Source organism: Filicampus tigris, chromosome 8 (assembly GCF_054856515.1).
Source record: "Filicampus tigris isolate MCC_2025a chromosome 8, RoL_Ftig_1.0, whole genome shotgun sequence".
Lineage (NCBI taxonomy): Eukaryota > Metazoa > Chordata > Actinopteri > Syngnathiformes > Syngnathidae > Filicampus > Filicampus tigris.
In genome coordinates, this window is record NC_141224.1 from 9803650 (window position 1) to 9825461 (window position 21812).

Here is a 21812-nt window from a genome sequence, read left to right on the forward strand (position 1 = left end):
ATAAAATGAATGAGTGTCAACATTTTGTGCGAAAAAAAAAGATCAGGATTCGATTTAGCACACACAGCAAGGTCAAGAGAAGACTTTGTTACAGAAAAACTAACGCAAACGAAGGCTGTGTGACAAGACAACAGACTAGACGGGCAGCCATTCAATCGCAGGACGATCATGAACAACTGGGAATTAATGGTGCAAAAGGTGCCTGAAAATCAGCTACGTGAAGCACTTTATTGGACCTCATTGCGAAACAGCAGAAATGTGTGGTCAAATTGTGCGAACAAATCTGCGATTCATCAATGTTCTTACTTGAATTAGTTTTGACTGTGAACAATTTTCGAAAGACCTTAGACCATAATGAATAATCAGCTTTTGGCAAAAACATCTTTTATACCCAATTGCACAACTACTGAAACAATGACATCAGAACTGCTCACAACGACCAATCACGGCTGACCCGTTTTCTGAATCTGAGCCATGATTGGTGTTTTTTTTTTTTTTTACTCGGCAAAATGGCGGCCCCCTGAGAGGGATACAATTTGGGGGATTTTTCCGTTTAGTCACGCTTTTGCCAGTGTTTCCCCTTCGTCCACGTTGCTCTTGTGATTGCCGGTAAAGTTTCTTTTATTTGTTTTGTTAGCGCTCATCTATTGTTTGTTGGATGTGTCACGTCACTGCAAAGGCTGAAAGATTTACATTGATATCAAACATGTTTGATATTGTTGTAAGGCAAAGACTAGGACAAGACAATTATTGATTCGATTCGATTTTGTTCACATTATACTGGGAGCGAAAGTGATCTAAATGTTATTGCGGGATGTTGTGTCATAGTATGGTAGATACCCTGCTTTAGTTGTGTTTTGTGAAAAATCCAAAGGATCTAGAACAAAGAAAGTGGAAAGAACCCTAAAGAATGAGTACTGATCAAACAGTCGTTTTTGTCACAGAAGTTTTCAAACCACAACACAAAGACCACTGTTTTCAGTTTTTATTCAACCCAAGTGTGGCCACAAACCAAATCCGAATAAAGTGGCGGAGTGAAGCCTACTAAGATGCAGGACACGTGTTTCGACAGGGAAGAACATAGTGAGCTGCTGTCATCACAGTACTTGTGAGTGAGCAGGAAATTGCTCAAACGGTCTCACAAATCTCACATCTTAATACTCGTTCACTTGCTTCATCCATCGTTCATCTCTCCTCACATCTTCAATATTGCACTTATGACTGCCTCGAACATCCACATACTCAGTCTTTCCATATAACATTTACTTTTCACATACTGTATTTAATTTCGGGGTGTCCTACCTTCCCTCGGTTTGCTACTTCTGCTTGATTCTAAAATCAAGGGTAACAGATAGTTGAGCATGTTGAAGACAACATTGGAAGCCCATTCAAAACAACGCAATCACATCTCACAAATGCTCACTTGTCCTCTGTTTTAGGATTCAGTGATAGGGTCGGAAACACATATTGCACACGCCGCAAGTAGAAATGTGAGAAATGAATTGAAAATGCTTAAAAAAAAAAAAAAAAGCCAATGAAATGATTTGTCGCCTTACTGTATGATGAGCCCTTTTCAAAAATGGAATGCAAGGCAGTTGTGTGCAAAAAACAAGCAATGTGCAGTAAGTGGCGTGGACTAGTGAGCCACCAGATGGAGACGTGAGACTTTCTGTGTGTCTTCTTCATACTGAAGTGTTTTTTGAAGTTGAACGGCAACTGGCACAGTGTGTGTGTTTGTGTGTGTTTATGTGTTCCGATGTCTAGAGAAGAGCACATTTGGATGTTTTTTTCTGTGTGCTGCTGGTGATCTTCACCTCACGGCTCGCGGGACCCTTTCGAACAAAGGAAAACAGGAAGAGGACATTTAGGACCTGTTCAGAATTCTTCAAATCATCCCTCAACACAACTTGCTTGTTCAACATTTAATCTGTAAACATTGCCGGGCATTCATCTGCTGTTCTTACTTGATTGTTTTATGATTTTAAACAAATGATTAACGGGGTTACAAGAAATTGGGCCAAATTTGTTCATTTTACCTTCCTTACTGTATTTTTGCATTATTTAACTTATTTTTATGTATTTCTTATTCATTTACCTAATTCAATAATAAAAAAAATATTCAATTGTTTTTGACATGGTTAATTCTTTACAATGATTTTTTTCATCTTGCCTGTCCATCTTGTAAAATCAAATATGACCCTTGAGCAGAAAAGTGCGGCCATCCACTTACGGGTTTTTTGCTGGATTTGTGAAGTATGTCTCTCGCCAACGACAGAAAGGACTACAAGATAAAAATGGAAACAGACAAAGATGAATGCTAATGCATAAGTAAAAAAAAAAAAAAAGAAATAAGAAAAAGTTCAATTTGCTTCAGTTTGTTGTATTGCAGCTCACCTCCTCAACATTAATACTGGACTTGGCGCTAGTTTCAAAGAACCTGATGCCGTGATCCTTAGCCAGCTGCAAACAACAAGTGCGACATAATTACACAGGGCCAGGATATAGATGGCAATCACTTCCTGTTTCTTATCTCAAGTAAACAGAACGGCGAGCCACCGAATGCTTGCACCTTACGTAAACAATCCCTCCTTATAATCATCACTGTCAGCAAGGGCTCATCCATGTCACTTTTATTGAAAATTGCCCCCACTCCCCCCCCCAAAAAAAAAAGAAGCAACACAATATTGTACAAAGATGCCCATTCCTGTCAGGGTCAGCCCACCTTTTCTCCGGTCTCCTTGGTAACCTTCCGCTTTGCCTCAATGTCACACTTATTGCCGAGCAACATTCGACTCACCCCGGCCGATGCATTCTGGGAAAGAAGGGGGGAAATGGATTGATTAGGCCGGGCTGAGCTGCGTTCAGATGTTGGGTCGGGGACGCATTCGAGGGAGAAACAAGACAGACCGAGATTGCAAGCCAGCAAGCAAACAAGATGATGGATGTTTGTAACGCAATCATAGTCTCTGTTCTGAAGTCTAGATTACTGATACCATTTGATACAAGATGACGCATTTGCATGTTTGAACACTCACTGGTCATAGAGTGCTTTAAAGTTCCCGTGACAAGTGAAAATAAACAAGAGTGTTGTGAACAACTCTGACACATTTAAATGATCGGGTCAAGAATGTAAAATGAAGCTTCAAAATCAAGACATTCGCTCAATCATCTCCTGTTCAACAGTCAACTGTCAATTAAATATCACTGTTGATGCATGAAAAAAAATGGATGCTACTTTGTCTAGCATCTTTCTTACGCCTAAACATGTTTGAGTTTCAATAATATATCTACTTTAAAACTCTAAACTAAGGCAGGAAAATATCCTACCGGGTCTTTTCCTCGCTGCAACAACGAGGCGCTCTACAGCAGCCACACCAGACCAAAGTGCTAAGCCACATGCTTGCAGTCAAGTCTAATTTTTTATTTGCCCCTCGCTCTTCCGCTTTCTTTCTGTCATGTGCACGCACTCATGGCCGACAATGAGGCACTTTAAACCAGCCACCCCCGCAAAATATGCAAAGGAAGATTAATTTTCTGTGTGTAGGCATAGCTAGCAGCTGGGGATAAACGCATGTCGCACTTGTATTAGATAACCGCTGATGTGAACGAAGGCACTCAAACATCATCCATTGCCGTTTTAGCCACACACAACAAAAATCCGGAAAAATTGAAATGGTGAAGAACTCCACAATTGAGCGCTACATAGTTTTTGGTCTTTGCACTTTTTTCAGCAATTACCTTCAAACATGTATAAGATCGGGAATTCACTTTTCAGGGTCTTTACCAAATGTATTAAACCACGTGAACATTGAGTCATGAAGTGCTTAAATGTGGACTTTTTCAGTATTTCAGTAAGTGAGCTCCTAACATTTGACCACTTTCAACAGGAGTGTCAAACTGAAGTGCAGAGTGGAAATTGTTGTTTCACTTTCATTTTTTCTCTCTTTTGTTTTAGCTCTTGAAATAAAAATGCCGAACTAGAACACTTTCTATACATCAACATGTTGTTTTAATAAGCAGTAATATACAAATCAAGATTAAATTGATTTGTTTTCATGAGTGGATGACAATGGAATGCATGTAAATTCATTGTTTACATTTGCACAATCTAATGTGATCCGATGCAAGAGCCTTATCAAAAAAATCTTCCTTTATAAAGATAATATTTCTCTGTTTTGATTAACATGTACATGTAGTTTAAGTTTGCAGCTAGGCGCAAACTAAGTCGTTTTGATTAACTGAGCACATATTGTAAGTTGTTTACCTTATTTAGTCACATGAGAAGGCCAAACTATTAGATATGACACTGTATTAGATCACGGGATGTATTGTGGAGCCGATAAAGTGCAAATGTTTTTTTGTTGCCTGTATTTTTTGCCTCACCCCTCCTTATTTAGAATCTGCCGGTTCAAGTATTTTAAAAAAAATTGAAAAAAAGCACATTCATTCAGCTGAAGTGTCTCTTTAACAGTAGCGCAGTATTTGCAGTGAGTAAAAGCAGACACTCATGACTTACTGAGAGCACTATTTTTATATGTTTACTCGAAGGAAAATAGCCTCACTTCTTTGATGCTCTTCATCCAGTTCTGGATGTTTTCGAAGGACTTCTCATCCGTGATGTCGTACACCAGGATGATGCCCTGGCAGAGGGCGAAAGAGAGGTCGGCTACGTTACAGTATTTGGCGAGCGCAAAGGCCTGGTCATCCCGGGCTTACCATGGCTCCTCTGTAGTAGGCTGTGGTGATGGTCTTAAACCTCTCTTGGCCCGCCGTGTCCCTGCGTGTTGCAAAAGTGGTCAAAACAGAAGGGACAGAAGGCAGGGCTGCACTTTTCATCTGCAGGGTGCATTATTAAAATGTTGGCAGGGGCCAAAATGACTGTCATCGGGTTGCCAAGAATGTGTACAGACGCAAGCAATGAATCTGACTTGAAGTGACAGCGGGGAGAGCTACAGGCAGGATAGGAAATAATGTCATTGTCAAGCACAGTGGAACCGCTGAGGAATTCAGAATTTGACCTCTCTAAAGTCGCATTTAATGAGTTTGAATCACAGACATGCATGAGCATCAAAGTATTAAATCTGGGTGTTTTTTTTTTTTTTTTTGCGGCTTTTTTTTTATTCCCAATGAAGAGTCACCTCCACGGATGACATCCAGTGGCATTTTCTGGCATGTAAATTAAGTGAAGCCAACAAATAAACGATGCAGGTATTAAGATGGCTTTATTCTTATTGACTATAGTATGTCGTTATTTGAAATTGCCAGTAACCTTTCATGTAACGCTTATTAGCATAATACTTTTAAGGCCCCTTGTAATGTTTCTTGTTAGCCTCTGGCTAATTTATTACACTGTCGCCAAGATATTTGCTTGATTTAGTCAAAAAAATAGAGTTGGGCGTTGGTTAGCAATTGTCAATAACCTTTTCGGTGTGTGTGTGTGTGTGTGTGTATTGGTGTTAAGATGGTGAGGGGTGCCATATTGGGGTCTCGCACAAGGTGCAATTCAAACTAGGATTGACACTGTCTTGTAATGTAACCGAGTACTTTTCACGTAAGCTATCAGTACTTTTGTTACCGTATTGCTGACAACTTTCACTTGTATCCCATTAAATTTCCTAAATAAAATGTATACTTCGACTATGATACATTTCCACTAACCATCTTCGTGACTGCAAAACAAAATCCAAAGAAACTGATAGATGGCATAATGCCTGAATTGGGGAGCACAAAACGGAACATTAGTCCTGCCTGCATGTGGTAAGGATCATAGTCTATGGCAGGAATAAAGGTAATAAAATTAATAAAAATATAAGCAGAATTCTAACCACTCACTTAAAAAAACAAAAAACGTTTCTTTAACTTTCAAGTACTAATACTTGAGATCATCTAATATCTGAAAATGACTTGATACTTAAGTACAGCAGATGTCAGATACTTTTGCTTAAGTAATATGCTCCAAGGTGACTTTAACTTCTACTGCAGTGCCCTTCAAAAATGGTCATTATTGCCTTTGTAAAGACAGAAGTTTTAATATTTAATTGTATGACTATGTTAAACTTTCATAATGGATCTTACTATCATGTAGGTGTCTATAATGTTATACAGCAGTATATGTGACGCACAGTTCAAAACACAGCATCATCTCTTACCATACTTGCAGTTTCACTTTCTTTCCGTCCACTTCAATAGTTTTAACTTTAAAATCGATGCCTGGGAAGAGGGGGATGGGACAAACAATCAGTTAAATACCTCAGAATTTAACCCACCCTCTCATACACACACACTACGTACATAGTGTGGCATAATATAGGTCACAGTCCGTTGGGTGGAGACTGGTTCAAAATCACAGGGAGATGGTTAGAAAGATAGGAATGAGTGTGGGTGGAAGAATGAGATGTGTGTGTGTGTGGGGGGGGGGGGGGGTGCGTGTGTGTGTGTGTGTGCGTGTGCGTGTGTGCGTGCGTGAGTGTGTCAGTTCACATATTGAATCAGGAGAGGGAAAAAGTGTCAAAATGACGACGAGAAAGAGAAGGCACAGGCCAGTCTAGACATGACAATAGGAGAGTGTCACTAGTAAGAGAGGAAAAAACGGCTTTTTTTTTTTTTTAAGAAAACGTACCGATGGTTGAGATGTAGGTGGAGTTGAAATTGTCCTCAGCAAAGCGAATGATCAGACATGTTTTGCCGACTCCACTGTCCCCGATGAGTAGCAACTTGAACAGAAAATCATACTTTTTCGCCATAGTTTAGAGATGTTCCTTCAAATTGAGATCCGTAGAAGTTGACAGAATCCCTTCTTCTTTTTTGTTGCAAAACTTTGCTCCCTTCCTTCTCAAACTTGACGCCGGGAAACTCGGATCCCCCTCAGCGCCCCTCTTCTGTCCTGTTTGGGTTGACCAGCGTTGTTGACCAGTTATTCACATCCGCATACATCACCGTACAGTCGATTAGTCGTCTTTCTTTTTCAACAAAAATTACTTTTGAGTCCGTTTAGAAACATACCAAAGTGTCTACGTGTTTTTTTTCTGGCTCCCCCCAACAACAAGAAAAAAAAAACTTGCAGCCGACCCAGAGCTTACGTAGTAGGAGAGCTTCGTGGGAGTATCTCTCGAACGGGCATTATTAGAAAGCTACACTAGATGACGCCATTTGATCGTTTTCTAATTTCGGGAAGGATTAATGAGCTTCAAAAAGAAGAAGCTTTATCAGAAGTGAGCAGAGGTACCAAAAATTGTACTATAGAGGTGGGGCTACTGTTCAATAATATGACTCAAGTTAGAAAAAAAAATGTCTTCCAGATAATTACTTGAGTAAGAGTAAATAAGTATTAAATAAATAAAAATCTACTCAAGCACAGAGGAACTTTTAAGTTCTGATTTAAAAAAAATCAGATCAGGAACTAAATAAAAATATAAATAAATAGGAATATGCAACTTAAGATATTGCCCAACAATGTCGCTTTTGTATTTGAGACAAATGGACAATAAATGAAACTAACTAACTAACTAACTAACTAACTAACTAACTAACTAACTAACTAACTAACTAACGAGTAAATGTAATCTTTGTAAAATAACACAAATTAAGGCAAATTCAGTCAGCCACAAGAATGGCAGGGATCAGAATGGCTTGGTCTTACTGGTTGTTTGAGCGGCCAGGCACCACAGATATGTATATACTCAAAATATTTGTATACACCATTAAAAAGTGTACTTCTCATAATATTTCCCCTTTTAACAAAGTTGGTCGTCATACCGCAAATTGGCTAACAAATTTGTTGCACGGACTAGCTTCTGTCATTAAATAATTCCACAGGGGAGGCAAATGAATGGTAGCTATAGTCAGTCTTAACAATACAAAATAGTAAAATATAAGGTAATTGTTGTACATAAGAGTGTAGTGCAGTATGGAACAGTAGAGTACTGTTTAAAAAAAAAAAAAAGTTCCTGGGTCATGTGACGCGTCTAGCAACTTCCGCTGCGTCATATTCGCGTCTTCTTCCGGCTAGTGCCTAAACAAGTACAGACATGCCCGTAAGTACCGTTACCTTCACCCGAGTAGTTGTCCGCCGTTTAAAAGTGTATAAACTGCTACACCTATTTCGGGATAAACGTGTCTTTTTGTTTAATTTCGTTGCCGTCGTGTCGTCGTGCTTGTTAATGTGGAAACTAGAAACCAAGAAAGGACACAATATGGCGAGACACGTGGACGACAACGAAGCCCACGTTTTCGACTGGCGACGTGAGCTTCTGTGTCGTTGTGCAACAACACAGACTATTATATCACAGTTTTGCATCTTTCATCAAACATAATTCTGTCAGCAAAAACAAAACTTAGACGTATCGAGTTAGATCATTCATGGGAATTTACCGGAAACGCTGGTGAAATATGGTTGAACACATGTATTTGTATTTCTTCAAATATCTGCGTTTGCTTGTCATATTGATAGTTGTTGTGTAGTCATGTCACTCCATTTGTTTTTGTACTTCCAGCTTGCAAAGGATCTGTTGCTGCCCTCCTCTGAGGAGGAGAAGAGGAGACACAAGAAGAAACGACTCGTCCAGAGTCCAAATTCCTATTTTATGGACGTCAAATGTCCAGGTCAGTTTAACAGGGTCTTATAGTTTCAACATATTTATGTGAAAGCAATGGTGTGCATGCGTGTGTGTGTGTGTGTCTATATATATATATATATCAAGTACCACCTTAAAAAAAGTATCACTGTCATGATCAATATTAGAATACAATATTCTGAGTAGGCCCAAGAATTCATAAAGGTTTTATTAATATTAATATAAACTACATTAGATATTATTGTAACCTGCTGTACCATCATGCACAGTTTAACTTTAAAACGGGGCTTAAATATATATCAAAATTAAAAATGAGACTTAAAGACCCAATTCTAATGTGATGTACTTCAGTTAAATGATTGTGGTTTGACTTGAGGCTTAGTTCCCATCATGTAATTAAATGTTTAAAAACATTGTGTGCTGCTATATTAAATGCAAATGTATTTACCTTTAAAATTAAATGCAGCTCCACTGTGCGTTACAAATGTACTGAACTATATGACATAGACATTTAAGTCAGTGATTCTTTGCATACCACTCGAGGGAATTTGCATACCATTAGTCGGACGCATACCACTGAATCACTGCTGTAGAGAGTGTTTTAAGTATTTAGCAGAAATACATTTGATAAACAGCTTTGTATGCATACGTTGCCTTTATGTGTTGCCCTCTCATTGGTTGATGTAGTGATGAGGGTGTCAAATAAGGCATACACTGACTCTTGTGGCTGCTATTGAATTGAGTTTGAAATGACTCCTTTGCAAGTGCTGCTGCAAGCACACACGCACCCACACACACCCACACACACACACACACACACAATAGTGTAATATGGGCTGTCATGTTTTCAGGTTGTTACAAGATCACTACCGTGTTCAGTCACGCTCAGACTGTGGTGTTGTGTGTCGGCTGCTCCACGGTCCTCTGCCAGCCTACGGGTGGGAAAGCTCGCCTTACGGAAGGTACGCAACACTTAATAAGTGTGGTCTTCACACAACCGCCCACTTGTAATTTCAAAACAATCTTAAGAGTACTTTTAGTTTATGCAATCTTGGAATATCAAAGAATTGTTAAAGTGCTATTTCACTGCTGGTGGCATAAAAAGAAATTACAATTGTGCCCGGTAGGGGGAGTCCTAGATAATAAATATATAAATTAAGGCTTCCTTACAAATACTGTAATGACAAATGCATCAATTCTACAAAATTCCCAAATGCGAATACAATTAAATGTGTCCCAGTTTGGTGTCTAGATTATTTTTGTTCTACTTATTTAACTCTGAACAGTTTATCAGTTTCCTGTGTGTACTTTTGTATTGTAGAATATTGTCCAACTCATCATTTTACATATTTTGGCACACTAGACTCCCGAGGTTTGGGGCGCTATCACCCGTTATGGCATCTTAGAAAGGAATCAAAGTATCACTCCAGCCTGAAGCTTTCAATGTTTAACTTTAGTGTTTGGTCGGTGTGACACAACCGCTCTATACGGAATCAATTTTAAGTCAAATCATTGCCTTTGTGTTGCCCTTTCATCGCATCCATCGTGAATAGGGTGTCAACTAAGGCAGACATTGATTCTCGTAGCTGTGATAGGAATTCATCATCACTGATGCATTCAAAACACACTCAGCTGCAAGCACAAACAAGGCACGGCATTTATGAGGACGAAAGGGAGCGGCGCAATCGTTCCGGAAGGCTGATGCAGTATAAAGGTGGTCATAAAGGAACGCGAGTGCACGTGAACAAGACAGCAACGAGGCCCGGTTTGTTTGTACCGGAGCATCCTGTCTACTTTTGTTCCGTGTCTTGCTGCCATGGCAACCGTGGCCTTCCCAGAGAGCTGCATTTGTAGACCGTATGGGTACACCTGATCCCCCCCCCAATCCTCGTTCCTTCTCCTCCCCGACACTGAAGAGCGCATTTGTCTAGCTGTCACTCTGATCGGGTAGATAGAATTAGTGTCTGTTATCGATTCATTTTGTGACTCATTCGGCACACCAAGATTAATGTACAAACTTTCGTGGAATTTCAAGTGGGTATCACGTTCAATCTCCACACAACAAAACATTAAAACTTAAAGTAGGCAGAACGCCTATTTATTTATTTACTTACTGCACATATCTCGGGCCATATGTGGTCATGTATGGGTCAATATCTCTATAAATCTTGCCTTGGTGTCCTCATCAGAATGACTCTTATCATGAAAATGTAGCAGAAAATTGAATCTCAAAGGTCTTACGAGTGGCCAAACATTTGCACGCATGCCCATACAAGTCTCTTAAAATGGATTTTCTTGATTTTATGACAAACCCCCTAACTTTTTTTTAAATTATATTTATTACTGTTCTATTTACATTGTCACAAGTGATTGAATGATTCTTAATCAAACTTTTTTCGTACATGGTTTTATTATAAACCATGAAATGGTTGTGTGTTTGATTAAACAATTAATTTTCATTCTGCATATTCTATTTTCATGATCACATTGAACGTTTCACATGTCCTTTTATAAAATTGTTCTCCTCCCTGTCACTGGGTAACTGCCTCTTTATGAAACCCGCTGAAGTTTTCAGTTACATCATTCTAACCGAATCATGCTACTAAGTGAAGGTCCTCCTTGAACGCTAACATTAGCCAGAAATGTCCATCCTGTCATTGTCAATGTCATCGGCAACCTCAGATTTTTTTGTCTGTTGCAGTTATTGCTTGACCAATGTTCATTTCTAAAAGCATAACATAAACCTAATGCACTGAATATGAAGCGAAATGGAAAATCAAGTTACAAAGTCCTCCAAGGGCAATCATTATTAGATGAAGTGACCAAACAAATTTGGTTCCGAGGGCTTTTTATAGGTGTTCCTCCGTTTTGTTGTTGTTTTGTTAACTCCGTGTTCTAACCAAATGTCCGTCTCCGTCTTCCCAGGATGTTCGTTCAGAAGGAAACAACACTAACTTGGATCGGAACGGCGCCGTTGAGAATGACCCATGGTTTTGAATCGAGTGCCGCTGCTGTGGCGTCGAAGGGAACTTAGGAAAGCAAGATAATATGAATCAAACGACAAGGCAAACAGGGATGCACGGCCTTTTCTGCCACATCCTCAGCCAACACTTAATCACGGTCTTTAAAATAAACCCAGTAGGATCAATCGTTGTCATCGCCAAAGTGCTTTGTGTGCACTCGCTAAAATGAGAGTACAAATTAGCAGAACAATGAACATGAAGCAAGATTGAGGGTGTGTGAGAACTCAGAATATCTGCTTAACAACAAATCCAAACCATGTCCGGGAAGGGAGACGCATGCACTGTGGCTCCACCTGGAGATTACAGTTTTTTGCTCATCATTTTAATGCATCCTGGAGTAGATCTTTGAATGATTCATTAACGACTGTTACAATCTGCCAAATAAATGCAACAGTTAGGTCAATTTGACTAAAAGTAGCTGTTGCAGTCTTTGTTGTGTTTGGTGATTGGCCAGGTCAGTTTTGTTCTCGTTGATTCAGAGAAGGACCTGGATAGGTTTTGATTTTGGCTTAATAATAGATGCAATGATGGCACTTTTTAAGTGTGCTTTCTGTGAAAAGTTTTTATAAAGTTGCACAAAATCACTTACTGAAATGTGTATTGAAAAACAATCATTAATGGTCTAAGCTGTTGGCCATTTTCACAGTGTGATTTGTCTTACACTAAATGTAATTATTCGCTTATGCAGTTTTTAATGTTGCTGTAGTATTTTTTTATTTGCTGTCTTGTTCATTGACCAAATAAAACAATTCTGTCTGATGTTGAAACTGATTGCAATTACACCAGTTTTCTTACCTCGCACTTCAGATAGACCTCTTACATATTTCAATCTACACTGATTAATCATAACACTCATTCATTCGAGTTAATTTCTTCTCTGGGTTGCACTTACCTGATTGGGGATCCAGTTCTTGTGCGATGATATCTGAGCCTTCCTGATGAACTGCAGTCTAATGTGATCCAATGCAAAAATAGTATTTAAAAAAAAAAAAAATCCTCAAAGAAACATAATGACCTTAGGTTTTAAAGCAGTCAGGGTTTCAAAGGATCATTTGGCTTCCCCGCAGTGTCCTGATTTTTAACAGTGGTCATAAAATTGAGTTAAAATAATTCAAATGTCTGAATGTGGCACATAAAGTATTAAAACAGTAAGAATTTTAAACTAGGTTTTAAAAGTTGAGTTTGGCCTCCAAGCAGCGTTCCTATTTTTACAGGGGTTACAAAACTGAGTTAAAAACTAAAGTTTTGAGACTATCCCAGCACAGGATTTGATCCCAAAACCCCCGTATGCAAAGTCAAGGGTGCGACCCTCTGAGCCACATGCAGCTGCTGTTCCTAATCAGTCAGGGTTTCAAAGGAGCGTTTAAAGCGGAAGTCAACCCAAACATTCAAGAGTATGTTCCCAGCAGACCCACTAGTTGAAACACGGCATTCTGGTTAATTTTGCGTTTGTGGTATATAAATTGAGCAGCAAAATGCACTCGTTTTTTGCCATCTCCGGGGGCGGCCATTTTGTCTTTTGTCGACTGAAAATGACATCACAACTGCTCACAACGAACAATCACGGCTCAGATTCAGAAAACAGGTCAGCAATATGTTTGGGTTGACTTCTGCTTTATGGTTTCAAAGGTGATTATAACATTGAGTAAATAAAATAATAAAAATGTCTGGATGTGTGACCTTGGGTTTTAAAACAGTAGAGTTGAAAATTTTGCTTCTAAACAGTGTTCCAATTTTAACAGTGATTACAAAATGGAGTTACAAGCTTCAGTTTTGTGAATGACCCAGCACAGGATTTTATTAAAAACAAAAAACAAAAAAAAACGCACACATAAGACCTGACCTGAATACTGAGTTTAGCTCGTCTCAACTCATGTCGTCACCGTGGTTACAACCTCCAGCTTCCACAGAGTCCTTGTCAGAAACTCCTCCACTGTTTTCTGCACTGATGAGTTGTGAGCTGTGACACGCTTTGCAGCATGTCTGCTTCCACAATGTGACACACACACGCACGCACGCGCACACACACACACACACACACACACACACACACACACACTTTTGTATCTCAAATCATCTTTTCCCATTGAAATGAATGGAAATGTCATTATTCCGCTCCAGCCTCCCCCCTAAAATTCGAACAAAATGTTTGTAAGAAAAAGAAAACTAGCGCTCTATAATGTACTTTACAAAAGCCTAAAGTAAGAACCTAATTAAGTAGAATGTCAAGAAATTGAACAGCTTCAAATCAGTGGATAATGTAAAGTTTATTTTTGGACGTTATAAAAAATGGATGGATGGATTTGTTTCCACCACTTCCTGTACCTGTTATCATTAATGACCAACAACAACACAGGCTACGTAAATTCATCTAACATTTAAATGTAATTCCTTTCTCCTCCAGGCAGAGCAGCTTCAGTTATCTTTGAGTGCCTGCCAGCATCGTGCATGCAGCAGGTGTGGGAAAACGAGTCAGTGTGGACCTTACGAGAGCGTATAGGTAGACAGTCATTCATCATCTGTCGACTGGTGTTGCGCCAAAGGAAAATGAGCTGCAGGGAGGAGGATGTAAACAGTGGCCAAACTTCCTGGCCGTCATAGAGAGACTCAAAAAATATAATTAAAATAATACTTTCTTACCACGTTCCAAGTACTTGGGTGATCAGACAGTTGTAACCATTTATTTCAACGTGCTATTGAAGTTTGCAGTTTCGGATTCGCTGACGGAAGCCCGTTTAAAATCAGAGGCGGACCGGCCTATAGGCGGGTACTATTCCCCCCATGTTTTATCCATATTCGTTAAACACATGAATTGACATATTTCTAAGTTGTGTCAAAAAAAAGAAAAGAAAAATCCAGGACCGGTGACACAAACGCTGTACTTCAAACCCAAACTATGAGTTTGATAATGACAATAATAATATTAATAATAATAATAATGATAATGATATCGAGTCGGAACGTAAAAATTCATCTATGTCCCATTATAATATTTTGTTCAATATTTATTTTTTAAAAAGGTTTTTCTTTTAAAAGCCAACCTCCATTTTTGTCGAAAACACACATTGGTGGTTTATCAGTGTTATTTGAAAAATGTGTTGGGAAAAATAAAACATGCTAATTTTCGAATGCATTTCAATAGGCACCAATTATACGCAAATTTTCTGTATTTGTGGGACGGTGCGGTGCGGTCTATATGGTTAACAGCGAAAGCTGTAGTAGAACTATTAGATATAGATGTAAAGAAAAATAAAGTGTGAAGACTTGTGCTGTTGGGTTATACAATAAATTGACACTGATGGTAGGATCATACTTCTGTCGGACACATACAGTATTAGTATCTTGGCAGCCAATAGAAAAGGAGGATAAAATGGAGGCACTTGTGTTGCTGGAGTTATGCAATGGAAAAGGAATCGATAGCGGGATCAATTATAGCGTTGGAATACTTATGTTGGAAAAATATTAGCATCTCCACAGCTTTGAAGTGGGAAAGCCCAAGAAGTGGCAATGCTCTGGGGTGTCTGTCTACGCCTTGACCGCCTCCACAGGGCCAGGGAGGCCACACGCGCACGCACACAGGCAAGAACGCATGCACACCTACACGCACACACGTAGGAGCCTTGTCTCATACATAATAAGATGCGGCAAAGAGCTTCAGATGTGGAAAGAGACAAAACATCAGACAGAGGGAAAGGAGCACAGTGGGAAGGAAGGTGCTTGGCAGTGAGTGTGTGGTGTGCAGAGGACTCCCAGGTAGTGCCAGTGGAAGTGGCAGCAGTAGGAGTCCTGTCAGGGGAGGAAGTGGTGCACAACTCCCCTGCGGGATCATTAAAAAAAAAAAAAAAAAACAATCGTCCTCTGCCTTCATGCCGATTGAAATGTCTGAAAAATAGGTCAATTAGAAACCTCTGCTCCCGCTCACGCTAGCACCGGTGAGTCCCCGCTGCACGAAGCCGGAGGGGGCCATGTGCGGTGGGGGTCAGTGTGGGAGGCTGGCATTGCCATGGAGATGATGTTGTAATCGTCTGCACTGATGGTAACCAAAATATGTCCCACTACAGTGAGCAAAGTACCTCTGCTTAAGAACTGTGCTCATTTGAAGCTACTTGTACACACAAACAGATGGTTTGCGCCATAAAAGTTCTCACCTCATTAGTCGCTTACATAGAGGCTGGACAGTGAAATCTGTTCGGTACCTGGGGAGGTTTTTCTATGCAAAAAACAGCCTCTCCTTTGAGAAAAGCCTTTGGTGTACTTCTTTGCTTGTGAAATAAAGACACGGTAAGAAAAGGTCCGTTAAAACCGCTGCTTTGGTTGTCCAATCTTCTGTTTTCTGTGCCCTATCCCAGCTGACTTTGCTTAAGGACAACCTGGACTGGTCACTAGCGATCTGTTAGGGCACATATAGACAAATATTTACCCTCATATGGTGGGATTGAATTTGGAATGTAGGAGGCTAATATTTAGCAGATGTGCTAACTCAGTGGTCACCAACCTATGTGAAACTGAGAGATGCGAAGGCATAGCAGTTTGATACATACTTCTAAAATAACAATGTTTTTCATATACCTTGTGTTTTCAGTCTGGTCGAATGGCCATGACGAGGGGTCCCTCAAGTGTCTTTCATTGGACCTCTTTTGTTCAGCTTGCATATGCTCTACCCTTACTCAAATTCTTCAGTTCACCAATGTTGGCTATCATAGCTGCATATCATCATATAATTTATTGCGTGTGTTTGTTTGAAAATAAACGAGGACCTTGAAAAAAAAAAACGTATTAAATCTCAAACTCAATATTCAGGAAAAGAAAAAATGTGATTCCTTAAGGTTTTGGGGGTTTCCCCATCTGTGGTCCCTTCTCAAGGTTTCTCATTTTCCCCAGGATTTTTTTTTAGTTTTTCCTTGCCCTTCTGGGGGTTAAGATCAGGGGATGTAGTTAATATTTGTCAACTATGCGCATGTGAAGCCCTTTCAAACTTGTGATTAAGGGCTGTATAAATAAAATTGACTTAACTTTGACTAGATTAAAAAAACAAACATCTAATGCAATTAGCGTTATTCTTCATGTTGATTTGAAATTAGAACAACTCGGGCACACCGCAGATTGTGTTTGACTTTGGAGTTTCCTTTGTCTATTAGAATGATGTAATGGATTCCAGGTGGAAGGTACGTCATCATGACACCAGATTTTACGGAGCATATTGATTTTGTCTGCTCGTGTGGATGAGTGCTAATTCCATCATTGCGCTTCGACCTGCCAAACTTTGCCTTTGCCCAAAACGTGCACAAATGCACAACATCACACTTCCTTGCAGATTTCAACATTAACACCCTCAGGTACAGACCTTTACATGTCGGTGGAGCTCGCTGCGGTTGCTGGGGAAACAGCAGGGCATAAGAACAGGCTTGCTATTGGCGGAAAAATGTGATAGCACTAATGTGCACATTTGTGTTATTGTAATGGTTAAAATCATTTGCATGTTGAGTGGTACATTTTGGATAACAGTTATTGAAATGCAAGCAATCTGGCGTTAAACTACTTTGTATTCCTCGAAAAATGCCTGCTGAAGGAAAAATAATAAGGATGTCTCATACCTGTCAGCTTGTACGTTTTCCCTGTATTTCATACGTTTTTTGATCATTTCAAATTGTGTACGCCGTATAACAACTTTTGTACGGAAAAAAAAAATAATTAAAAAATCGTTTTTTTTGTTAAGGCCCTGACACACCAAACCGACGTCGGAGGCCGTTAAGCGTCGTGGCGTCTTTAAGCGCCGTCTGATTGGTGTAGTGGCCACCGTCGTAGTGTCGTAACCCGTCTGTAAGCGTCTTGGGGGCGGTTACGTATGTTGAATCGGCATCGTCAGTCGTGACATTTGGTCACTCTGATTGGCTGTAAACTAGCAAATCGGCGCGCGGAGCACCAACGGGAAGTGACAAAGGCAGAAAAACAGTGAGCACGCTACCTTAATCTTACAAGTACAAGGGATGTAAGTATTTCACAATACCGTGTCAAGAACGCGAAGAATAGATCTGAATGCATTGTTTACGTTGTTATAATCCGCTGCCGGCCAACAGCCTTCCAGTTGGAGTTTTCTAACCATGGGAGATGGTGACTACCGCCGCTGATGGTATGGAAGGGTATTACATCTTATGCATGCGCAGAAAGTACTTTAATGGTCAGCGTCACTGTCTGTCGCTGCGGTGTATTCCCCCGGCGTGACATGCCGACAGCCGGCCGGACGCCATAGGGGGTAAGCGTCTGTCACTGTTGGCCATCGTCCTTTTGGTCTATTAGGGCCTTTAGACCGATCTCTTCTTTCCCATTTCGACTCTAATCCGGAGCGTCCGTTAGCGATGCCGGCTGCAAACTTCAGACAAAGTCCCCCGCACCCCCGTTGAGCGATAAACAATAGATGTGTAAGATTCTACATAGAAATGTCCGTTCCGGTTCCCCCACCACTCCCGCTAAGCGATAAATAAGGTGTAAGATTATATATAGATACTGTGTAAGATTATATACAGAAATGGACGGGCAAATTACAATTTTTGTAAGATTCAGCACTGCCCGGGGTTGACAGGTATGATGTCTAAACATGCTTGCCATAAACTGTGTTCAATCTACCCACGTGTTTATCTCCTAGGGAGTGAAAGGTTATTCGGCTATATTTCCTGTAGGGTTGTGTGTTTCTTTTCATCTGCTGCTTTATATCGTTTTGTTATCAAAGGTTGAATTGCTTGGCACTCCATCTGCAAATGTCATGCAAGGTGTCTTATCTAAGCCGCTACACCTGCATGTCGCCTTGTAAGTCCGCCTCCACGACTGTTCCTCCCGTGTGTTCTCAATTAATCACTGTCGAGGAAAAAAAAAATGGCCGGGGACCAAACATGACAGTAGGTAGGCTAGATGATACCAAGAAACAACAGTACACTACTATAGTCTGATGTGCTTTTCAAAATTTTCCGCTATGGTAAATAGTGGATTAATGCAACAAATAATACAAAACTCTTGAGAGTCTATTTTATTAAACCCCATGGAACTCAGCCTGTTTTGAAGGGGCGGACCTCTTTCATGAAAAGGAGCCACTGCTCACCCTGCCCACATTTCAGACTATAATTTTCATCTGCACGATGACTGGAGGCGGAGCTTGGAGGTTGTGACGAAGCAAGTGGCATCTGCTTATTGTAATGGGACCCGGAGTAGGAAAAATGCAGCAATTTCTCACCAAGCTACCTATTTACACTTTATTACACTAGCAGATCCATTCACGTGGCGCATGCAGTTTCGCCCACATCAACGGACCTGCATAGTGGAATGACTGTATAATAAATTGCATAGCTGTCCAATAGCATTCCTCTCCTGTTTTACATGTCGTGTTTACAGTCACAAACGATCGCTATCATTAAGTTTGATTAAATTGCAAATTATGTTTAGGGTCAGGAGAAGCTGTGTCCATTTCCAGCTGATTGTGTGAAAGGTGAATTAAACCTTGGACAGGATTTAAATTTGACTTGACTGGGCACATGAAGTGGATATATAAAGTTTACACACCCCTGCTCAAATGCCAGGTTATTGTAAAATAACAAAATGAGATCAAGATAATAGTGTTCAAACTTTTTCCGTCATTAATGTGACAGATAACCTGTAAAACAAAACTGAAAAACAAAACTTTTCAAGAGGGATATTAATAAACAACTGACATAGTGAGGTTGCACAAGTGTGCACACCCTCTTATATTTAAAGGGATTTGGCTGGGTCAGAATTAACCACTCACATTTAAACTCTTGCTAAATAGGAGTCAGCACACCTTTACCACCTTTAAAAATATCTTATTAAACCCCAAATAAAGTTCAGATGTTTTAGTAGGCTTTTCATGATGTTTTTTTTTTGCTTTCTAGCAGAAGCCTTTTTTTTTTTAACCTCCCTTTTGTCCTCACATTTTGAAACATACTGTCACTCACTGGTGGACCACTGCCAATTCTGCTATAATATTTATTGTTCTGTCCTCACACAGAAATCATCGTGGGCTGTCCTGGAGCAAGCAAAGAGACTGTGAATCATTTGACGTTTTGAAGTACAGTACATTGATTACAGCAATAGAAGCATCATGTTGTTATAGCACATAATCAAGAGGGTTGATGAAAGCTCCAAGAGCAACAGAGCCTGGCAGCCAAAAACGCAGATAACAAGCACCGCCGCCTTGCATTCACACTTCTGTTAACCTTGTTTTGGTTGCACAATACTCTGTGGATTTATATGACACCTTTACAAATACACAGAAATCAATTTCCTCTGTCAAGCTGAATCAAAGGGGGAAAAAAATGAAGAATTCACTCATGACAAGAAATGAAAATATCAGTGCGACTATGTCAGCTTAACCCGCAGGGTTGGTGTTGAATAGCTTACAACTTAATACAGGCAGGCAGGGTGCTGCACATTTCCCAAATTGTAGAGGGAATATTAGATTGTATAGCATGGCGAGTAATCAAATATGAACTACTTACTGTGTACTGTTTTTTTAAATGCTGACTAGACATTCACCAGAATGGAGGCATTTTATGAGAGACTTTGTTTTTAAGCAGAGCTGGGCATTCCGCCTATGTGACGGACCGGTCCGGCTATCCGCCTATTCCGGACGCCCATTTTGTAGGTGATAAACGATACGACCTTACATTCATATTCAGAAAATATCCTATAAAAGAAGGGGTTGTCGAAAAATCTGTGTCATGTCATGTCATGTCATCTTCCAAACCGCTTATCCTATATAGGGTCGCGGGGAGTTGCTGGAGCCTATCCCAGCTGTCAATGGGCGAAGGCAGACTACACCCCGAACTGGTCGCCAGCCAGTCGCAGGGCACACATAGACACTGTCACTGAGCGGGAATCGATCCCACGCTGCCCGCACACAACTCAGGCGTGTGTACCACTACACTATCAGCGGACCTCGAAAAATCTGTGGTCTCCCTTTAATCGAAGCAGCACAAAACACGCACAAGCCTTGTGTTTCTGCTGAAAACAACTAAATGGAGAAAATAATAAGGTACGTCAACGGGAATGTCACTGCAGGGGGTAAAAAAAACCAAACACAATTGTTCTCCATTCGTGGAAGTGGGACACAAAATGAGCTAATGTTTCTATGGAGAGGAATAAAAGACAAAAGATGACAATTATGGCTGCAGATGACTAGAAGATTAACTTGCAGAAACCCTATCATTTTCCCTGTTATAGTAAATCTTATAGTAATTGGGCCACACCGTAGTGTGTATACCGTAAATGAAAAATGATACACCGTATTGCCTCGTCTGTCATTAGGTTGACGATACGTAAACACAACCACACAGAAAACGGGGCATTTGTCATGTTATAGATATATACTTTATTAATTCTCTCTGATAAAATAAAATTACAAAATAATTTCAACCCCGGACGTTCCTTCAACGCATCGTTAATGTACAGTAGATATAGTTGTCATGACGAATGAGAAGAATACTATCGTAATATTAGATATCAGCTAGGACTGAGTTGAATCATAATGGTAGAAAAGACTAAGCAATACAAAGCTAGTCCAGGAATTAACAGCATACTGTACAATTCTATTCAGAGCCTATCTACTTTGCAAGTCAGTATTCCGGCCACAGCGTGTCACTCTAAGACACTTTTCCGCATTGTCTCTGTAATGCCAAGAGTAGGCGTGTCTTTTTTTTTCTTCCCTATTATAAACCCTCCAGTAGACCTTCATCTCTCTTTCTATGAGTTATAAAGTATTTATTTCAAGAGTATTTCCTTCATGGCCATGTATCCTTTATAAGGTTTATTTGTGTTCATCAGAGTCCACCTTGGGTCGTTTTGAAAGCGGGCGTGAGGTAAGACGTGCCCCAGTATTGTTCAGCACTCTTAACAAGTCCATTCCTGGAATTTCACAGTTATTCCCTCAGAAAAAATATTGTCAAGGTGTCCACGATGCCTCCTGCTATGTTTTGTCCCCCGGTGGCAGCGGCGTTCGTGGCCTTTTATTGGAGTCCATTTAGGAGAGAGCACTTGGGTTGTTGAAGTTTGTATGCGTGTGTGTGTATGTACAGTACGTGTATGCGTGTTAAGTGGGAATTCATGTGACCAAGCAAGCTCAAGCATACATTCATGATAACAGTGGGTTGTTTTGTTGTGTGGAGAAAAACGTCAGTACAGTAGTTTCCGTCATGAGGGGGTCCTCAGTTTA

General features: G+C 40.2%; 2 protein-coding genes, 1 long non-coding RNA gene and 1 other non-coding gene across 4 annotated transcripts; 3 read left to right on the forward strand and 1 right to left on the reverse strand.

Moving 5' to 3' along the window:
- Nucleotides 1-970: 970 nt before the first annotated feature.
- rab13 (RAB13, member RAS oncogene family) lies at nt 971-7110 on the reverse strand. The gene is made up of 9 exons (XM_086039401.1): nt 7003-7110; nt 6620-6883; nt 6150-6210; nt 4717-4777; nt 4563-4640; nt 2723-2812; nt 2395-2460; nt 2231-2281; nt 971-1832 (listed from the first exon to the last, which is right to left on the reverse strand). The coding sequence occupies exons 2-9, from the start codon at nt 6741-6743 to the stop codon at nt 1761-1763; spliced, it is 603 nt and encodes a 200-aa protein (XP_085895527.1). The 5' UTR covers nt 6744-6883; nt 7003-7110; the 3' UTR covers nt 971-1760.
- An 806-nt stretch (nt 7111-7916) lies between these two features.
- rps27.2 (ribosomal protein S27, isoform 2) lies at nt 7917-12363 on the forward strand. The gene is made up of 4 exons (XM_086039402.1): nt 7917-8033; nt 8493-8601; nt 9425-9535; nt 11499-12363. The coding sequence occupies exons 1-4, from the start codon at nt 8028-8030 to the stop codon at nt 11525-11527; spliced, it is 255 nt and encodes an 84-aa protein (XP_085895528.1). The 5' UTR covers nt 7917-8027; the 3' UTR covers nt 11528-12363.
- On the forward strand, nt 9225-9357 carry LOC147143474 (small nucleolar RNA SNORA13). The gene has a single exon (XR_015087998.1). It is a non-coding gene; the product is annotated as a small nucleolar RNA SNORA13 (small nucleolar RNA).
- Nucleotides 12364-17473: 5110 nt separating the features above from the next.
- On the forward strand, nt 17474-19712 carry LOC147143475 (uncharacterized). The gene is made up of 3 exons (XR_015087793.1): nt 17474-17585; nt 17674-17726; nt 19611-19712. It is a non-coding gene; the product is annotated as an uncharacterized LOC147143475 (long non-coding RNA).
- Nucleotides 19713-21812: the final 2100 nt, after the last annotated feature.

Coding starts and splice junctions, on each gene's coding strand:
- rab13 (XM_086039401.1), bottom strand. CDS start 6,743: ATGGCGAAAAAGTATGATTTTCTGTTCAAGTTGCTACTCATCGGGGAC. Junction 6,211..6,619: donor CACCTACATCTCAACCATCG/GTACGTTTTCTT, acceptor CCCTCTTCCCAG/GCATCGATTTTAAAGTTAAA. Junction 2,461..2,722: donor CCAAGGAGACCGGAGAAAAG/GTGGGCTGACCC, acceptor TGTTGTTTGCAG/CTGGCTAAGGATCACGGCAT.
- rps27.2 (XM_086039402.1), top strand. Junction 8,602..9,424: donor TATGGACGTCAAATGTCCAG/GTCAGTTTAACA, acceptor TCATGTTTTCAG/GTTGTTACAAGATCACTACC. Junction 9,536..11,498: donor GAAAGCTCGCCTTACGGAAG/GTACGCAACACT, acceptor CCGTCTTCCCAG/GATGTTCGTTCAGAAGGAAA.